The 17,990-nt window shown below is 47.9% G+C and overlaps 1 protein-coding gene across 1 annotated transcript in view; it reads left to right on the top strand.

The window, feature by feature from the left end:
• LOC308327694 (glutamate receptor 1-like) overlaps window positions 1-17,990 on the top strand; it is a gene marked incomplete at its 3' end in the record, with an annotated part of 58,792 nt that overhangs the window by 24,026 nt on the left and 16,776 nt on the right. The window contains exons 4-11 of the mRNA XM_080781219.1: window positions 832-990; window positions 1,609-1,776; window positions 3,863-3,967; window positions 4,567-4,680; window positions 5,408-5,614; window positions 11,416-11,631; window positions 12,696-12,767; window positions 13,128-13,333. Of these exons, the coding sequence (XP_080637345.1) occupies window positions 832-990; window positions 1,609-1,776; window positions 3,863-3,967; window positions 4,567-4,680; window positions 5,408-5,614; window positions 11,416-11,631; window positions 12,696-12,767; window positions 13,128-13,333 (1,247 nt within the window). The remainder of the gene's footprint in view (window positions 1-831; window positions 991-1,608; window positions 1,777-3,862; window positions 3,968-4,566; window positions 4,681-5,407; window positions 5,615-11,415; window positions 11,632-12,695; window positions 12,768-13,127; window positions 13,334-17,990) is intronic.

A 17,990-nucleotide genomic window follows, 5' to 3' on the forward strand; every position in this document is an offset into this window, starting at 1 on the left:
CGCACGTTCGGTGTATGTACACACACACTCACAGTATGCAAACTGCCAACTGTGTGTGTGTGTGTGTGTGTGTGTGTGTGTGTGTGCGTGTGCGCACGTGCGTGCACATGAGAGTGGACTGTGAACGGTGTTCATGGCAGTAGAATCGTCCCCTGATGGAAACTATATAAGCTGTTTAAGCTGATCTGCTCAGACTGACTGTATACATAAATAATACTGTATTTAAGCCACACTGTTGCATCCATGTGTCATTTTAATATTCATGACCGACAGTTTTTCCTCATTCTTTAATTTTATTTTCCTGTGCTAATTAACCCCATGTTTCCATAATATTGCTGCTGTCGAGCGGAACATCGTGCGTGCGTGCGTGCATGCATGCGTGCGTGCGCACGGTGTGTGTTTCACACAGGGTTTCATGGACCAGGGTTTCAGGGTGTGTGTGTGTGTGTGTGTGTGTGTGTGCGTGTGCGTGTGTGTGTGTTTGTGCGTGCATGGGAGTGCGTCCGAAACGGTTGTGAAATGTACACGTGGTCCCCAGGAGGTCCCTGCACTGTACTGTACTGTACTGTACTGTACTGTAAATCACGTAATGCCTGCTAAAAACTCAGCTTCCCATCATGCAGCTGGGCACACAGTGTGAAGCTCAACAGCGCCACCTTGTCACCTTTGTTGGTATTCTAAACACGTAAATCATGGGTTTCCTATTTTTCCCGGATTTGGCTCATTTTTTATTTGCCGAAAAGTGCATTTATACGTAGACACTTTTCAATAGAATAGTGATGTTTTGAATGTGTGTGTGTGTGTGTGTGTGTGTGTGTGTGTGTCACCCAGGGTTTCATGGAGCTGAACTTCACAGACTTCCAGACCGTGGGACCCAACGTGACGGGCTTCCAGGCCGTGGACTACAGCCAGCCCTCCGTCCAGGAAGTCAACCAGGAGTGGCTGGACTTCGACAGCAAGGACCTCAAACTGCCTCGCAGGAGACTCAAGGTATTAGAGGAACCCCAGGGGCTCCCAAAGGGGGGTCCCCCCCTAGGGGTCCGTCCCCCTGGGGGGTCCAGCTATGGGGATCCGTCCTTAGAGTATATATGAATAGAGAAGACATCCGAGTTCTCCTTCCATGCACTTGCATTAAGTGGATGGAATGAGGCGATTTCACTCCTCCTTCCGGGTAGGAACAGAGTGCATTCTGGGATGGATTGGCCCCAAACACATGAGCGCGCTGCCGTTGACTATCATTGCACGCGTTCACGTGCGTTCACGTGTCATCGTGAACGTGCACAATGATAGTCAACGGACCAGCGCGTTCATGTGTTTGGGGCCAACTGCAATACCTATATCTACAAGCTCGTAGCGCGCCACCGAGTGGCGCGCTACGAGCTTGTAGGTCTGCTATTTTTGAAAAATTCGAAGAACGACTGACATAGAAACATGGCTTTTTCAGAAAACTGTCATTTTCAACGACAGTTTTCTGAAAAAGCTATGAAGTTTGAAGTTTCAAACTAGAAAACTAGAAAACTAGAAGAAAAAAAATAGGATTTAGAAGGATCTTTTCGGCCTCAGTCCTACATGGGTTAATGGCTTAATGGCTTTCTTCTGATTGGCCAGTTCACCGGGGCGCTGACCTATGACGGCGTGAGCGTCATGTCGGCGGCGTTCCAGAGCCTGAGGAGGCAGCGAATAGACATCTCCCGCCGCGGCAACGCCGGCGAGTGTCTGGCCAATCCGCCGGCTCCGTGGGGCCAGGGCATCGACATCCAACGGGCTCTGCAGCAGGTCAGTAGTATACTGTGACTTCATCCACGCCTTTGTTTTCTCTCGGCTTGATTTAAACTGCAATGCACTTTATTCAGGACTGCCTAAGAAAACAACTGACAGATTACAACTCGTCCAAAATGCAGCAGCCAGAGTTTTAACTAGAACTAAGATGAGAGAACATATTACTCCAGTTTTGGCATCACTGCACTGGCTTCCTTCCGGTTGTTTTTAGGATTGATTTTAAAATTATTTTACTTGTCTTTAAAGCTCTCAATGGTCTCGCACCTTCCTACCTACATGACTGCCTGCCTAAATATGTCCCAAACCGCCCCCTAAGGTCTTCCACTGCTGGCCTGCTCGCTTTGCCCAAAAAAAATGGCAACTAAAAAATACGGGGAACTAGCTTTTTGCTTCTACGGGCCCGTCGGCATGGAACAAGCTCCCACTGTACCTTCGTCAGGCAGCCTCTGTAGACATTTTTAAAGCTCAGCTCAAGACCCACTTCTACAACATTGCTTTTAATTTGCACGTTCCTACCCTGCCCTGACTGATTTGCTGCATGTGGTGTTTTTATTATTTGTTTTTATTTGTTTTTATTTATTTTTATTTATTTTATGTTCTTATATTCAATTTTGTTCTTTGCCATTGTTTTATCATTTTAACTACTTATGTTTTATTGTACTCTATTTTTGCCCTGTGAATCACTTTGAGCTACATTTATGTATGAAAGGTGCAATACAAATAAAGTTTATTATTATTATTATTATTGGCTGCAGCAGCAACCAACCCCATAGCGATGGATTCGATTGGCTGAGCGACGTATACTTTGTATATCGAGGACAGAAAAGTGAGGACGCCGATTTGCGATTGGCCGGAATGTGATGATGATGCATGATGACAAGGGCGCACCTCGCTTTAAATAATACTAAATTGTTTATAGGGTCAATATAAGTAAAATAATATAGCCTTTCCACAGGAGTATCTTTTTATATTTTTCCAAAAATAATACAAACAGCCAATAATAGCATATTACAAAGTTATCCCCCACTCACTGGGGAAAATTCCGGGAGGAAAAAACGGGCAAGCACCGGGGAATTTGGTGCCTGAAAACGCTGGAAGTGAAAACCAGCGCTCGATGTTAAAGCCCAGACGCACGGGAAGTCCACGGGTTACCGCCTGCAGTCCCCACTCTTACCACTAGGGCCGAGCTAGCGCCTCAACGCTGCAGAGCTTCACACTCGCACACGTCGCTCAGCCCATCTGGGGGGGCGTGGCTGGCGGCGGTGGTGGGCTCCTCCCCCTCCTTGGCGGGAAGAAGGACGACCCTGTCGTCCAGCCGTCGGACGACGTCCTCCTCCTGGGTCCTGTCCGCCAGCCCCCCCCGCCGCGACTCCTCCCTCCACCGCCGCTTCTCGTCTCTCATCTCGGCGAGGGTGTAGAACGCCGCGGTGACGGCCGCGCCGGCCCCGGCCGCGCCCACGTACTTGGCGTATTGGACGGCCCTCCGTATCCCGCTCAACATCGTTTATATCGCCCGCAGGTTCGCGTTCTAGTCTCACCACCGCCGTCTCCTCGAGGGGGAACGAAAGCTTTGAGAGCTTTTTGTCGCAGACTCGCCGCTTTTTATGCTGCTCTCCTTTTGCGTTGATGTCGTGATGTGTGATGTCACGGCGTCTCCTTATATGGCTGATGTGATGTGACGTCACATTATGTCACAAGCTTGGAAACCTGAAAGCTTCTTCTTCTGACATCACAACACTCCCATGTTTGGGCATGGCCTTACACAGAACTCCCCTATGCAGCTTATTGTGTCCACAGTGCAGCCCGCGGGCCAAATGCGGCCCTGGGGTGAATTTCAAACGGGCCCTAGCTTCATACCTGAACTGTATTATCAACGTCATTCACGTTTTGTTTTTATCCCGGGCATTTCCCAGAGTATAATTTGTCAGTGTTCCCTGTTCCTTGATTTTCTTTTTTAAGTAATTTTTACCTTGCTTGCTTGGTTACATCTGGTAATGTGACATAAGGCTCGTTATGTGCGTGCCTGTGTGTGTGTGTGTGTGTGTGTGCGTGTGCCTGTGCGTGCGCGTGCACGTTGATCCAGGTCCAACTGGAGGGCCTGAGCGGTCACGTGCAGTTCGACGAGCGAGGCCACCGCACCAACTACACGCTGAGCGTCATGGAGCTGACCAACGCCGGGCCCATGAAGGTAGGTGACAACTAGAGCCCATTCTGACCTGAGATCAGATTCATACCAGGTTTCCACTAGGACACACACACTGGTCTGATCGACCCATTCTGACCTGAGATCAGATTCATACCAGGTTTCCACTAGGACACCCACACTGGTCTGATCGACCCATTCTGACCTGAGATCAGATTCATACGAGGTTTCCACTAGGACACACACTGGTCTGATTGACCCATTCTGACCTGAGATCAGATTCATACCAGGTTTCCACTAGGACACACACTGGTCTGATTGACCCATTCTGACCTGAGATCAGATTCATACCAGGTTTCCACTAGGACACACACTGGTCTGATTGACCCATTCTGACCTGAGATCAGATTCATACGAGGTTTCCCACTAGGACACACACACTGGTCTGATTAACCCATTCTGACCTGAGATCAGATTCTAAAAAATGTCAGTCGACACAAAATAGCAGACCTACAAGCTCATAGCGCGCCACTCGGTGGCGCACTATGAGCTTGTAGATCTGCTATTTTTGGGGACCCCCTGGAACCACAGGTGTACTGAATGCCACGTTAACCCCTCCCTCCCCTCGGTGGTCGTGTGTCCAGGTGGGCTACTGGAGCGAGAAGAAGGGCTACGTCAGCATCGCCGTCTACAAGCCGCGCGTCGTGGAGGAGTTCACGGGCCTGCAGAACCGGACCTACATAGTCACCACCATACTGGTATGATACTTTATATACATATATAGTCACTACCATGCTGGTAAGCAGTGTTCATTCTGTTGACTAAGACTAAAAAAAACGATGTTTTATTTTTTTTGATAATTAGCCGACTAAGACTATAGGTTTCAGCGAAAAGAGCGTTCAAAGGCTGTGGCTAATACAGGCGATAATGGAGTTGGTCGCGGCTCAGAAACGGTGCCGGCGAGGCCCTGGGAAGCAAACATATACACAACTTCTGTCGCCATTCCAAAAATGAGACGCAGCGAGGCAGTCTTATATCAAACGCCTAGAGACGAGACCGCTCGTCATGAGCGCCCCCACAACATGAATCTGTAGGACGAGTATACTTGTGATTAGCACCAAATGTGTTTTAACCTCATGCCAAGGACTGTTTTTACGTCTTTATTTTATGGAAATCCAGGAGCACCAAATAAAGAAACGTATAAATAAATGCTGTTGCCATGTTGTTCTAACTCAATGTCTGCCAACGACCTAATTGACTGCTTTTTTAGCAACTCCCGTAGCGCCAACGACGTCTTTGTCGTCTTTTTAAGACGTGTATAACGTTGGGCAAAAAAATAAAATAAAAAAATGTATAGAAACTGGCGCTCAGGGTCTTTTTTCATGCTCCTTTCTGTCCCTCTCTCTCTCTCTCTCGCTCTCGCTCTCTCGCTCTCGCTTTCCCCTCCCCTCCCTCCCCCCTCCTCCCCCTCCCCCCCTCCTATAGGAGGCTCCCTACGTGATGCTGAAGAAGAACCACGAGCAGCTGGTGGGCAACGACCGCTACGAGGGCTACTGCGTGGAGCTGGCGGCGGAGATCGCCAAGCACGTCGGCTTCAACTACCGCATGGAGCTGGTGGGGGACGGGAAGTACGGCTCCCGGGACGCCCTCACCAAGATGTGGAACGGAATGGTGGGGGAGCTGGTCTACGGGGTGAGTGCCAAGATGTGGAACGGCATGGTGGAGGAGCTGGTCTATAGTTCCACACTCACTCCAGAGGGCCACTATAGTTCCACACTCACTCCAGAGGGCCACTATAGTTCCACACTCACTCCAGAGGGCCACTACAGTTCCACACTCACTCCAGAGGGCCACTATAGTTCCACACTCACTCCAGAGGGCCACTATAGTTCCACACTCACTCCAGAGGGCCACTATAGTTCCACACTCACTCCAGAGGGCCACTATAGTTCCACACTCACTCCAGAGGACCACTATAGTTCCACACTCACTCCAGAGGGCCACTGTAGTTCCACACTTACTCCAGAGGGCCACTATAGTTCCACACTCACTCCAGAGGGCCATTATAGTTCCACACTCACTCCAGAGGGCCACTATAGTTCCACACTCACTCCAGAGGGCCATTATAGTTCCACACTCACTCCAGAGGGCCACTATAGTTCCACACTCACTCCAGAGGGCCACTATAGTTCCACACTCACTCCAGAGGGCCACTATAGTTCCACACTCACTCCAGAGGGCCACTATAGTTCCACACTCACTCCAGAGGGCCACTATATTTCAACACTCACTCCAGAGGGCCCACTATAGTTCCACACTCACTCCAGAGGGCCACTATAGTTCCACACTCACTCCAGAGGGCCACTATAGTTCCACACTCACTCCAGAGGGCCACTATAGTTCCACACTCACTCCAGAGGGCCACTATAGTTCCACACTCACTCCAGAGGGCCACTATTGTTCCACACTCACTCCAGAGGGCCACTATATTTCCACACTCACTCCAGAGGGCCACTATAGTTCCACACTCACTCCAGAGGGCCACTATAGTTCCACACTCACTCCAGAGGGCCATTATAGTTCCACACTCACTCCAGAGGGCCACTATAGTTCCACACTCACTCCAGAGGGCCACTATAGTTCCACACTCACTCCAGAGGGCCACTATAGTTCCACACTCACTCCAGAGGGCCACTATAGTTCCACACTCACTCCAGAGGGCCACTATATTTCAACACTCACTCCAGAGGGCCCACTATAGTTCCACACTCACTCCAGAGGGCCACTATAGTTCCACACTCACTCCAGAGGGCCACTATAGTTCCACACTCACTCCAGAGGGCCACTATAGTTCCACACTCACTCCAGAGGGCCACTATAGTTCCACACTCACTCCAGAGGGCCACTATTGTTCCACACTCACTCCAGAGGGCCACTATATTTCCACACTCACTCCAGAGGGCCACTATATTTCCACACTCACTCCAGAGGGCCACTATAGTTCCACACTCACTCCAGAGGGCCACTATATTTCCACACTCACTCCAGAGGGCCACTATAGTTCCACACTCACTCCAGAGGGCCACTATATTTCCACACTCACTCCAGAAGGCCACTATATTTCAACACTCACTCCAGAGGGCCACTATATTTCAACACTCACTCCAGTTAACTTCAACCAATAATGGTTAAATTGGTTAAAAGCTAAGGTGACCAATGCCGCCTCAGGTCTAAATTATCTTTTAAGCAATCAGAAGCAACACATTTGTCCCAAACTGGTCCATCATGGATGACTGACGGCTGTCGAGGAAGTTTCTTAGAAGCTAAAAAAACAAAACAATTATGACTCCATCGTGGTTTCATAGAAAGGATGTCATCATATCATCATTCACACATGAAGAAGAATGTCTCTGTTTATGGAAAACATGAGGTCTCGGGGGGGGGGGGGGGGGAGAGAGAAGCTGACGATCACAGGAGCTCTGCTCCAATGGTGCGTGCGTGCTTTCATGCGTGTGTGCGTGCGTGCGACCGTGTGTGCGTGCGTAGGCTTTATTATGCTAATTATCTTCCACAAACAGAGCAGAGGAGCAGTAGCACATGTTCCCCAACGGAGCTATACGCAGAAAAAAACACACAAAAAAAACCCCTGAGTCTCAGAACGCAACCGAATTCGGTTTGGTTGCGTTCCCTGCACACTGTCAGAGTTACGAACACGACTCGTGATTTTTCACCGCACGATTTGACACGCGTCCAAAAAAAATATGTTTGATATTATACAGTATAACCGTGGTATATAAAAGTGATTTGCATTAATTGTCTTTCAAAAGGAGAGTCACTGGAGTGTTCTGGAGGAGTGTGTGAATGGAAATAAGCAGCCATGCATGCACATGCCTGGGTCCATTTGGTGTGTTCTGGAGGAGTGTGTGGATGGAAATAAGCAGCCATGCATGCCCGGGTCCATTTGGTGTGTTCTGGAGGAGTGTGTGGATGGAAATAAGCAGCCATGCATGCCCGGGTCCATTTGGTGTGTTCTGGAGGAGTGTGTGGATGGAAATAAGCAGCCATGCATGCCCGGGTCCATTTGGTGTGTTCTGGAGGAGTGTGTGAATGGAAATAAGCAGCCATGCATGCACAGGTCCATTTGGTTTACGTGGTGGTATACTGTATACAACTCTCAGAGGTTAGATTATATCCCATTTTGAACTGAGGCCGATTCTAAATAAATAAAAACCGCTTTCTAAATCCTGTCCGAAGGTTTCTGAAAAGCTTCAAATATTTATAGCGGTATCAAATAATTATATCATTTTTAATACCGTATACTTTATACAGCAGTGGGTCCCCAAAGTGGGGTCCGGGGACCCCTAGGGGTCCTTGAGGGAGATCCAGGGGGTCCCCATAGCTAAATGACAGTTTGAAACCAAATGGACCCTTATGGGTCTGTAACTCAGAGATTGTACAAATGTCCATTTGGCTATAATTGTATCATTCTGGGGGTCCACAGGCTATAATTGTATCATTCTGGGGGTCCTCAGGTTATAATAGTATCATTCTCGGGGTCCTTGACATGATAAAGTTTGGGAACAACTAACCGCACAAAGGGTCCCCGTCTCGAATGGGATATACGACTCATTGATGCACGCACACGCACGCACACACACACACACACACACACACACGCACACACACACACACACACGCACACACACACACACACACACACGCACGCGCACACACACGCACACGCACACACACACACACACACAAAGAAGCATATTGTCCTTCAGGGTACTGCGGTTATGAATAGAACAGCATCTCATTAAGAGCGTGCTGTGCATAACCGACGTCATCTATTATGTTATTAAAAAAAACACACATTCGTACACAGCAGTGGTTCCCAAAGCGGGGTCCGGGGACCCCCAGGGGTCCTTGAGGGAGTTCCAGGGGGTCCCCAGATAAATGATGCTTATAGGAACCAAATGGACCCTTATATGGGTCTGTAACTTAACTCTGACAGTGTACAAATTGTACACTCTCAGAGTTATTAATTAAGATTTTACGATTTACGAAATTTGGTTCCATTTGTACACTCTTAGAGTTACAGACCCATAAGGGTCCATCTGGTTCCAAACTATCATTCAGCTGCATGGGGACCCCCTGGAACTCCCTCAAGGACCCCCGGGGGTCCCGCGGTCCCCACTTTGGGAACCACTGGCATATAACTGTACATAATACAGTATATCTGTCCGGTTACAGAAAAGTGGGGCAACATTTCAGAGAGTTCCTTCCATAAACGCACGTCAGCGTGGGGAGAGAAAACACAACGCATGCATCTCTGTCAACCTCTGCCACCAAATTCTTAATTATTTGCCTTCTCCATATGGGCACACTTGTGAAAGCTGAATGCTTTTGCATGCTTTTATTGATCTGCTGTCTGATCAGCGTGCATGATCATCATGCAGTAGCTAGATGCGCGCTCCAGTGGCGAGATTTCTTCCCGTTTCGGCGACTCTTCGTCACTTTCGGATCGAGTTCTCAGACAGAACTCGAACCGGAAAGTGACGAAGAGTCGCCGAAAGGGGAAGAAATTAGCGGGGGGGGGGGGGGGGCTGAACTTCCGACCACCCTGCTGTGCTGTACTGTACGGTACGTCCTGTACGATGTGAAGCATCCTGCCTCATTTTATATACATTCATAATTTATGGATATATGGAGAGACTCACACAGGAGAGGCTGCACACGCATGACGGCAGGATATGTAAATTAATCAGCGTTTGGGGGGGGTGAAAGTACGTACGTACGTGCGTGCGTGTGTGCGTGCTTGCGTGCGTGCTTGCGTGAGACGCTGCACAACAGTGCCATCCAGTGGTGAGGTGTTTCAGTTGTCCGTGTGACACGCATAGGGACGGACGGTCCGGGACGCAATGGAGTGGCAGCACCGCTCAAAAAAGATCAATACTGCAGAGTAGAAATAGTCTGTTACAAGGACCCCCTGGGCTTTGGGGACCCCCTGGAACTCTCTCAAGGTCCTGTTAAGTAAAAGTCCGGAATTTCAAAATGCTAAAAGTACAAAAGTATTGTCATCAAAAAAGTACTTAAAGTACCAAAAGTAGCAGAAGTTGAAAGTACTCACTATATGCAGAATGTCCCATTTCATGTTTTCAAAGGTATTGAAAAATATGGCGAAAAGCGTAGCAGATCTACAGGCACACAATGCACCGCTTGGCCACGCATCGTGAGCTTGTAGATCGGCTATTTCCGAAGGGCTGGGGATGTATATAGGGCTGGAGTGTTTAGCAATCAAAGTAACTACCGGTATGTAACTAAAAGTTCTCAATTACATGTAGTGGAGTAAAAGCACACCATTTTCCCACTGAGATGCAGGGGAGTAGAAGCTAAAGTGTTGGAAATATGGAAATACTCATCTGTCAACATTGTACGTACGTAAATGTAGGGGTGTCAAAACAAAAATCGATTTGAATTAGAATCGCGATTCCCGTTATGAACGATTCAAAATCGATTCATAATTTCCAAAATGTGTAAATTACAGTTGCAGGAGTTTTCACTACATGGTGTTTGTGATATGAAATGTATAAGCTCATCCTAATCACAGTAAACATCATGTCTTCAGTCATTTTCAAGTTACTGTAGTACAGTCACTACAGTTGGCTGGAGTAGATTGTGATGAAATCCTATGTATTGAATCGAGAATCATTTTGAATAGAGAATAGTTTCAAATCTGGAAAAAAAAAACACTTTTGATTCACAGCCCTACGTAAATGTGCATAGCCAGAGATCTCAAGTATTGATCCCTTTGGTCTTCAAAGTGGTTGTGCACTTGTAGCTATAATATAATATGTCCCCCGGAGACTCTCGTTGGTCTAGTCTAGTGGTTCAGATGTTGGACGTTCACACGGAGGTTCAAATCCAGAGGCCGACTACACACACTGATTAATTGACTGCATGGGCCACAGACGTGTCAGCGATGTTCGCTGCTTGTTAGTGCTCACTCTAATCAATGAAACCATCAAAGACAGCTGCATATCTGATGCCTGTCAGAGAGAGGACGGGGGGGGGGAGGGGGAAGTTTAAAAGCTATGTAACATTACTGTATATAAGATGGGTCACCACTCACCAACCCTCCTCGCTTAGTCTTCCTTTACGAGCCAACTATCTCCTTGTTGTTCAGATAATGGCGTTGGCACGTACAGGTCCCACAGGACCTGTACGTGTGTGTCCACCGTCTCCCCGACCCCCCTGCTGGTTCCGCTTGCTTCCCAACGCTGAGACGTTTAATCCAAAATAGAGTAAACCTACCCTAATAATAGTTTAATCTTTTCTTATTTTTTTTGTCTTACGTTTGAAATGTAGGTATTTGTATGCTATGTCCTGTATGTCAGTCCTGTTTGATGTTTGATGCAAGGACTGCAAGGAAATAAATATTGGATATGAATAGTAATGAATAAAGGTGTCCTCTCTCTCTCTCCCCCCATCAGAAAGCTGACGTGGCGGTGGCCCCTCTCACCATCACGCTGGTGCGCGAGGAGGTGATCGACTTCACCAAGCCCTTCATGTCTCTGGGCATCTCCATCATGATCAAGAAGCCCACCAAGTCCAAGCCCGGCGTGTTCTCCTTCCTGGACCCGCTGGCCTACGAGATCTGGATGTGCATCGTGTTCGCCTACATCGGAGTCAGCGTGGTGCTGTTCCTGGTGAGAGGAGGGGTTCTGCACCGGGGGGTCCCCAGAGCCCAGGGGGTCCTGGAGAGAGATCCAGGGGGTTCCCAAAGCCCAGGGGGTCCCCAAAGCCCAGGGGGTCCCTGAGGGAGTTCAAGGGGGTCCCCAAAGCCCAGGGGGTCCCTGAGAGAGTTCCAGGGGGTCCCCAAAGCCCAGGGGGTCAGTGAGAGAGTTCCAGGGGGTCCCCAAAGCCCAGGGGGTCAGTGAGAGAGTTCCAGGGGGTCCCCAGCTGATTGATAATTAGGAACCAAATGGACCCTTATGGGTCTGTAACACCGAGGCCCCTTTTCCACCGGTTGGTTCCCAGTGGGAACCGGTTCAGTTCTTTTTGGTTCTTAGTCCATGAGCCAGAGCTCCAAAATGGGAACGTTAATTATGAATTGAGTGGGAAAAACCATACCTATATTAGATTGTTATCACCATGAAACTTCCCCAATTGAGTACTTATACACGAAGACAATGATCTATTGTATTACACATTTTACATTTTTAAATATGCAAATGAGGCATTATGTAGGAAAATATGCAAAGTAATCGAAAATATGAAAAAGCTACTACTGTGGAAGGGTTATCATGTATTAATTTACTTGTATTGATCCTATAAACAATTTAATATAGGAGCTCTGGCTCATGGACCTAAGAACCAAAAAGAACTGAACCGGTTCCCATTGGGAACCAACTGGTGGAAAAGGGGTCAGAGAGTGTACAAATGGAACCAAATGGGGTCCATTTGTCAAAATAACATTGATTTAACAATACAAATCGGGGTCTCAATAGAGATAGAACCCATTTTGGTGTTAGCATTATGTTATGCTTTAACTATTGAAAAATAGCAGATCTACAAGCTCATAGCGCGCCACCGAGTGGCGCGCTATGAGCTTGTAGGTCTGCTGTTTTGGAAAACTCGAAGAACGACTGACATAAAAACATGGCTTTTTCAGAAAACTGTCAGGATGTAGAAGACATTAGAATTAGAATCTGATCTCAGGTCAGAATGGGTTAAACATCTGTGGTTGTTGTCGTGGCGTGTCCTTCTCCAGGTGAGTCGCTTCAGTCCGTACGAGTGGCAGGGAGGAGAGGACGACGACGACGATGAAGACGACCAGCAGCAGGTGAACATTATTACAGTTGACGGAAACTTAACGAGAGAACAAAGGAAACAAAAAAGAAACTACAAAAAATATGTTAACTGACCAACCCCACACCCCCCAAAAAACAAATCTGTGTAGCGCCCAGGATTACATTAGACAATTGACGCTGGGTGAAGGAAATGGGTTGCAAAATAAAAATATTTATATTTTGACCAGTCTCTATTTTTTTAGGTAAATAAAATACGACAATTCTGCATTTTTGGACTTTTTGGACCGTTTTGTTATAAATATTTATTTTAAAAAAACTACCTGATCCACACAAACTGGAAAAAAAAGGAAACTAAATAAAAATGTACTAAAAACTGTCGTATAACCTTTCAGATGGCGGCGGCGTCTGGCTCCTCCCCCTGGGGGCGGGGGGGTCCGCCCTGCTCCGGTGACCCCGCGGGGGGGGGTCAGCAGAACGGAGGTCAGCAGCAGAAGGAGAGCAAGGAGCAGCCGGAACACACCAACGAGTTCGGCATCTTCAACTCCCTGTGGTTCTCTCTGGGAGCGTTCATGCAGCAGGGCTGCGACATCTCCCCCAGGTAGGAAGAGAGGGTGTGTGTGTGTGTGTGTGTGTGTGTGTGTGTGTGTGTGTGTGTGTGTGTGTGTGTGTGTGTGTGTGTGTGTGTGTGCGTGTGCGTGCGCGTGTGCGTGTGAGGGACTGCGACGCTCTATACTGCAGTATGCCTCTAGTGCTGTCCATGGTGCTGATCTCAGTACTATGCATGTAGAGCTGTCCATGGTGCTGATCTCAGTACTATGCATGTAGCGCTGTCCATGGTGCTGATCTCAGTAATATGCATGTAGAGCTGTCCATGGTGCTGATCTCAGTACTATGCATGTAGCGCTGTCCATGGTGCTGATCTCAGTAATATGCATGTAGAGCTGTCCATGGTGCTGATCTCAGTACTATGCCTGTAGAGCTGTCCATGGTGCTGATCTCAGTACTATGCATGTAGCGCTGTCCATGGTGCTGATCTCAGTAATATGCATGTAGAGCTGTCCATGGTGCTGATCTCAGTAATATGCATGTAGAGCTGTCCATGGTGCTGATCTCAGTACTATGCCTGTAGAGCTGTCCATGGTGCTGATCTCAGTACTATGCCTGTAGAGCTGTCCATGGTGCTGATCTCAGTACTATGCCTGTAGAGCTGTCCATGGTGCTAATCTCAGTAATATGCATGTAGAGCTGTCCATGGTGCTGATCTCAGTACTATGCCTGTAGCGCTGTCCATGGTACTGATCTCAGTACTATGCATGTAGAGCTGTCCATGGTGCTGATCTCAGTACTATGCATGTAGCGCTGTCCATGGTGCTGATCTCAGTACTATGCCTGTAGTGCTGTCCATGGTACTGATCTCAGTACTATGCATGTAGCGCTGTCCATGGTGCTGATCTCAGTACTATGCCTCTAGTGCTGTCCATGGTGCTGATCTCAGTACTATGCAGGTAGAGCTGTCCATGGTGCTGATCTCCATGGCCAGCTCGGTACTGCCACTGTTATACAGATAGACTGTAGCTCTGTAGATACTGAGAGTCACACCTACTGTTTTGCTAATATTTATGCACACAATCAGAGGCTATAGTTCTGTTTAGCACACTGAGAAATGAGCTGCTGAAATACAATCATGAGCAGTTTATAATGGGGGGGGGGGAGGCAGAGGACCATATATGGACCGTAACAGTGAGGAGCCACACCTCCAGTCATCCAGAGCCCTAAACACAGTCGTCCAGCTAGACATAGTCGACGCATGGAGACTAAAGCACCCCCGACACCAAACGGTGCACTTGGGTTAAGGTGAGCAGTGGCAGGGTGCAGTGTAGCCAGGCTAGACAGATTGTACATCTCACAGTGAGCAGTGGCAGGGTGAGTGCAGCCAGGCTAGACAGACTGTACATCTCACAGACACTTTCAACCAGCCTATACTTTACAGTGAAATTACACCCGTGGGCTTCATTGACCATCACCTTGTAACCATAGATGTTACACTTCACTGACCATCACCTTGTAACCATAGATGTAACAATTCACTGACCATCACCTTGTAACCATAGATGTAACACTTTCCCCCGGGAAGAAAACTAAGTTATACTGCATGCCACCTCCAAAGGAAGCATAGTGGCCGGCTGAGGCCATCGTTGACATTCACACACTGACACAACGTAGCGTTGCGGTGGTGTGTGTGTGTGTATTAATAGTGGACGGTGTGTCCTCGATATGAATACATGATTATTAATAGTATTTGGTGTCCTCGATGCGCTGACGGGGTCAGTGCGTCAACACGGGATCTTATTGGATGATGATGATGTCATTGAGGCGACCGCGGCTGCTTGATAGCGGCAGTCCTTAATCTGACATGCTTCTGTGTGTGCGTGTTTATGCGTGTGCACGAGTGTGTGTGGGCGTGCGTGTTCATGCACGTGCGTGGAGTCCTTAGAAGACCGCCTGTCTAACGTCCCCCAGGGGGGTCTTCAGCACGAGATGCCCTGATTCTGATGGACATGGTGCCAAGCGTGCGTGCGTGCGTGCACACGCCACAGTAGAACGGTTGACCTCATCACGAAGGACACAGTCTCTCTCTCGTAGCCAGACTATATTCCACACAAGCTGGCATTTCCGTTACTTTTACATTTTAAGTGACAACTTGTGTCACTTTGGTTTCGATACACAAAAGCAAGAGTTCCTGGTTAAATATTTGCTATATCTGCCTGTCGAACGCCTCCCGTCAACACAAACTGATTTCACTAAGATATTTGCTCAGCCATTTGGCATTTCAATCACACAGCAATTTATACAGTTGCCCGAAACAGGCCTGTTGTTTTCAGCCCAACAAACAACTTTGTAATTCCTCAATTGTTTTTTCACAGTCGACCGAATGACTCCATACAGTTGACTTGGTTCATTTTGTGGGGCGGGCACTGTGCTGTAGCGCGACTAAACAAACAGACAAACAACCAAACCATTCCAGTGAACATGTTCTAGTTCAAACCGTGCTTTAGGGCATGCCAACCGTTTACAAACCGTTTAGTTGCTAAAAGCTGGAGGCTTTAGATTCTGATAGTAATCCTTGTTGTTGTGTTGTTGGCATCCATTTACCATCTTAAATTATTTAGTCGGCCTGCTCCATTTCCATTTTGGTTTTTTTATTCCAACCCCTGGAGAGACATGGAAACTCCTGTTCCTGAACAAAACACTCCATAGCAATGATTAACCCACTCTGACCTGAGATCAGATTCATACGAGGTTTCCACTGGAGGACACACACTGGTCTGATTAACCCATTCTGACCTGAGATCAGATTCACACGAGGTTTCCACTGGAGGACACACACTGGTCTGATGAACCCATTCTGACCTGAGATCAGATTTTAAAAAATGTCAGTCGTTCTTCGATTTTTCAAAAAATAGCAGACCTACAAGCTCGTAGCGCGCCACTCGGTGGCGCGCTATGAGCTTGTAGATCTGCTATTTTTTCAATAGCTAAAGCATAACATGATGCTAACACCAAAATGGGTTCCCGTTCAGAATGGATTAATATCATGTGGTGAGCTTGCAGAATTGGCAGATTTTCCGACTGACACCAATCATAAAATTACTTTTACTCTTTTAGTTGTACTGGATCTCCTGTCCACGAGCCCCCCCCCCCACGCCTCCCCCAACGGAATTGCCAGTATTTGTAGTCATATAGTTTTAATCATCAAAGCTTAGTTTTCATTTACTATTCATTGATTTGATTTTCGTCAGTGAGAAAGAAGGTAGTCGACCAACATTTTTCGTCATAGTGTGTAAAGTGTGTGTGTGTGTGTGTGTGTGTGTGTGTGTGTGTGTGTGTGTGTGTGTGTGTGTGTGTGTGTGTGTGTGCGCGTGCGCACCACGATGACCCAGAAGCAGGGGGGGGGGAGGGGGGGCTTCATCTCAGAAACTTATTTAGAGCAGATCCCAAAACACTCGTCTGAAGGACGTCAGCTGTCATGTTTTTAGGAGAGGAGGGGAGAGGAGAGGAGAGGAGAGGAGAGGAGAGGAGAGGAGAGGAGAGGAGATCAAAGCGTTGTATCTCCCGTTATTAAAATGTTCCAGGGACGTCTGTGAAGGTCGGGGACGAGAAGAAAGGTCGACTCTCACTTTCACAATGAACTCACTGTACCGTATAATATACTCCCGTTAGCAATGACACCATGTGGAAGTACACTACGAAGTACTACTAGGCATACTACTTTGTAGTATAGTACCACTACAAAGTACCAGTAAGACGCGCAAACGCGGGAAGCGAACGCAGCTCGTACATATTTGGGTTTTGGACGTATAGCTGCTTTGGGGACTCCTTATATGGTTATGGCTGAGTCATGGTGACGTAATCACTCAGCTCCATATATGGGCACAAAAGCGGGACAGACACACAGACAGACAGACATGATCTGCTAGGTCTCATAGTAAGTGCTCTCTCTCTGCGTTCGCAACAAAGGCTCAATGTCGGTTCAACAGTATAATGTAAGTCTGCAAATTGTCTGGAAACTAAACCTTTGAAAGTACCCGAGTATTTACGTTGACCTTGAAGTGCAGTACGTTCGTTTTTAACTTCTGTCACACAACAGTCTGGCTGAGGGCGAGCAATATCCTGTTATAAACACTTATTTATAATGTCTCTCTATCTCTCTCTCTCTCTCTCTCTCTCTCTCTATCTCTCTCTCTCTCCCCCAGGTCCCTGTCGGGGCGTATCGTGGGCGGGGTCTGGTGGTTCTATTATAATGTCTCTCTATCTCTCTCTCTCCCTCAGGTCCCTGTCGGGGCGTATCGTGGGCGGGGTCTGGTGGTTCTATTATAATGTCTCTCTATCTCTCTCTCTCCCCCAGGTCCCTGTCGGGGCGTATCGTGGGCGGGGTCTGGTGGTTCTATTATAATGTCTCTCTATCTCTCTCTCCCTCAGGTCCCTGTCGGGGCGTATCGTGGGCGGGGTCTGGTGGTTCTATTATAATGTCTCTCTATCTCTCTCTCCCTCAGGTCCCTGTCGGGGCGTATCGTGGTTCTATTATAATGTCTCTCTATCTCTCTCTCCCCCAGGTCCCTCTCAGGGCGTATTGTGGGCGGGGTCTGGTGGTTCTAATGTCTCTCTATCTCTCTCTCTCTCCAGGTCCCTCTCAGGGCGTATCGTGGGCGGGGTCTGGTGGTTCTATATATTTATAATGTCTCTCTATCTCTCTC

Source organism: Protomyctophum bolini (assembly GCF_963924005.1).
Source record: "Protomyctophum bolini genome assembly, chromosome: 13".
Classification (NCBI taxonomy): domain Eukaryota; kingdom Metazoa; phylum Chordata; class Actinopteri; order Myctophiformes; family Myctophidae; genus Protomyctophum; species Protomyctophum bolini.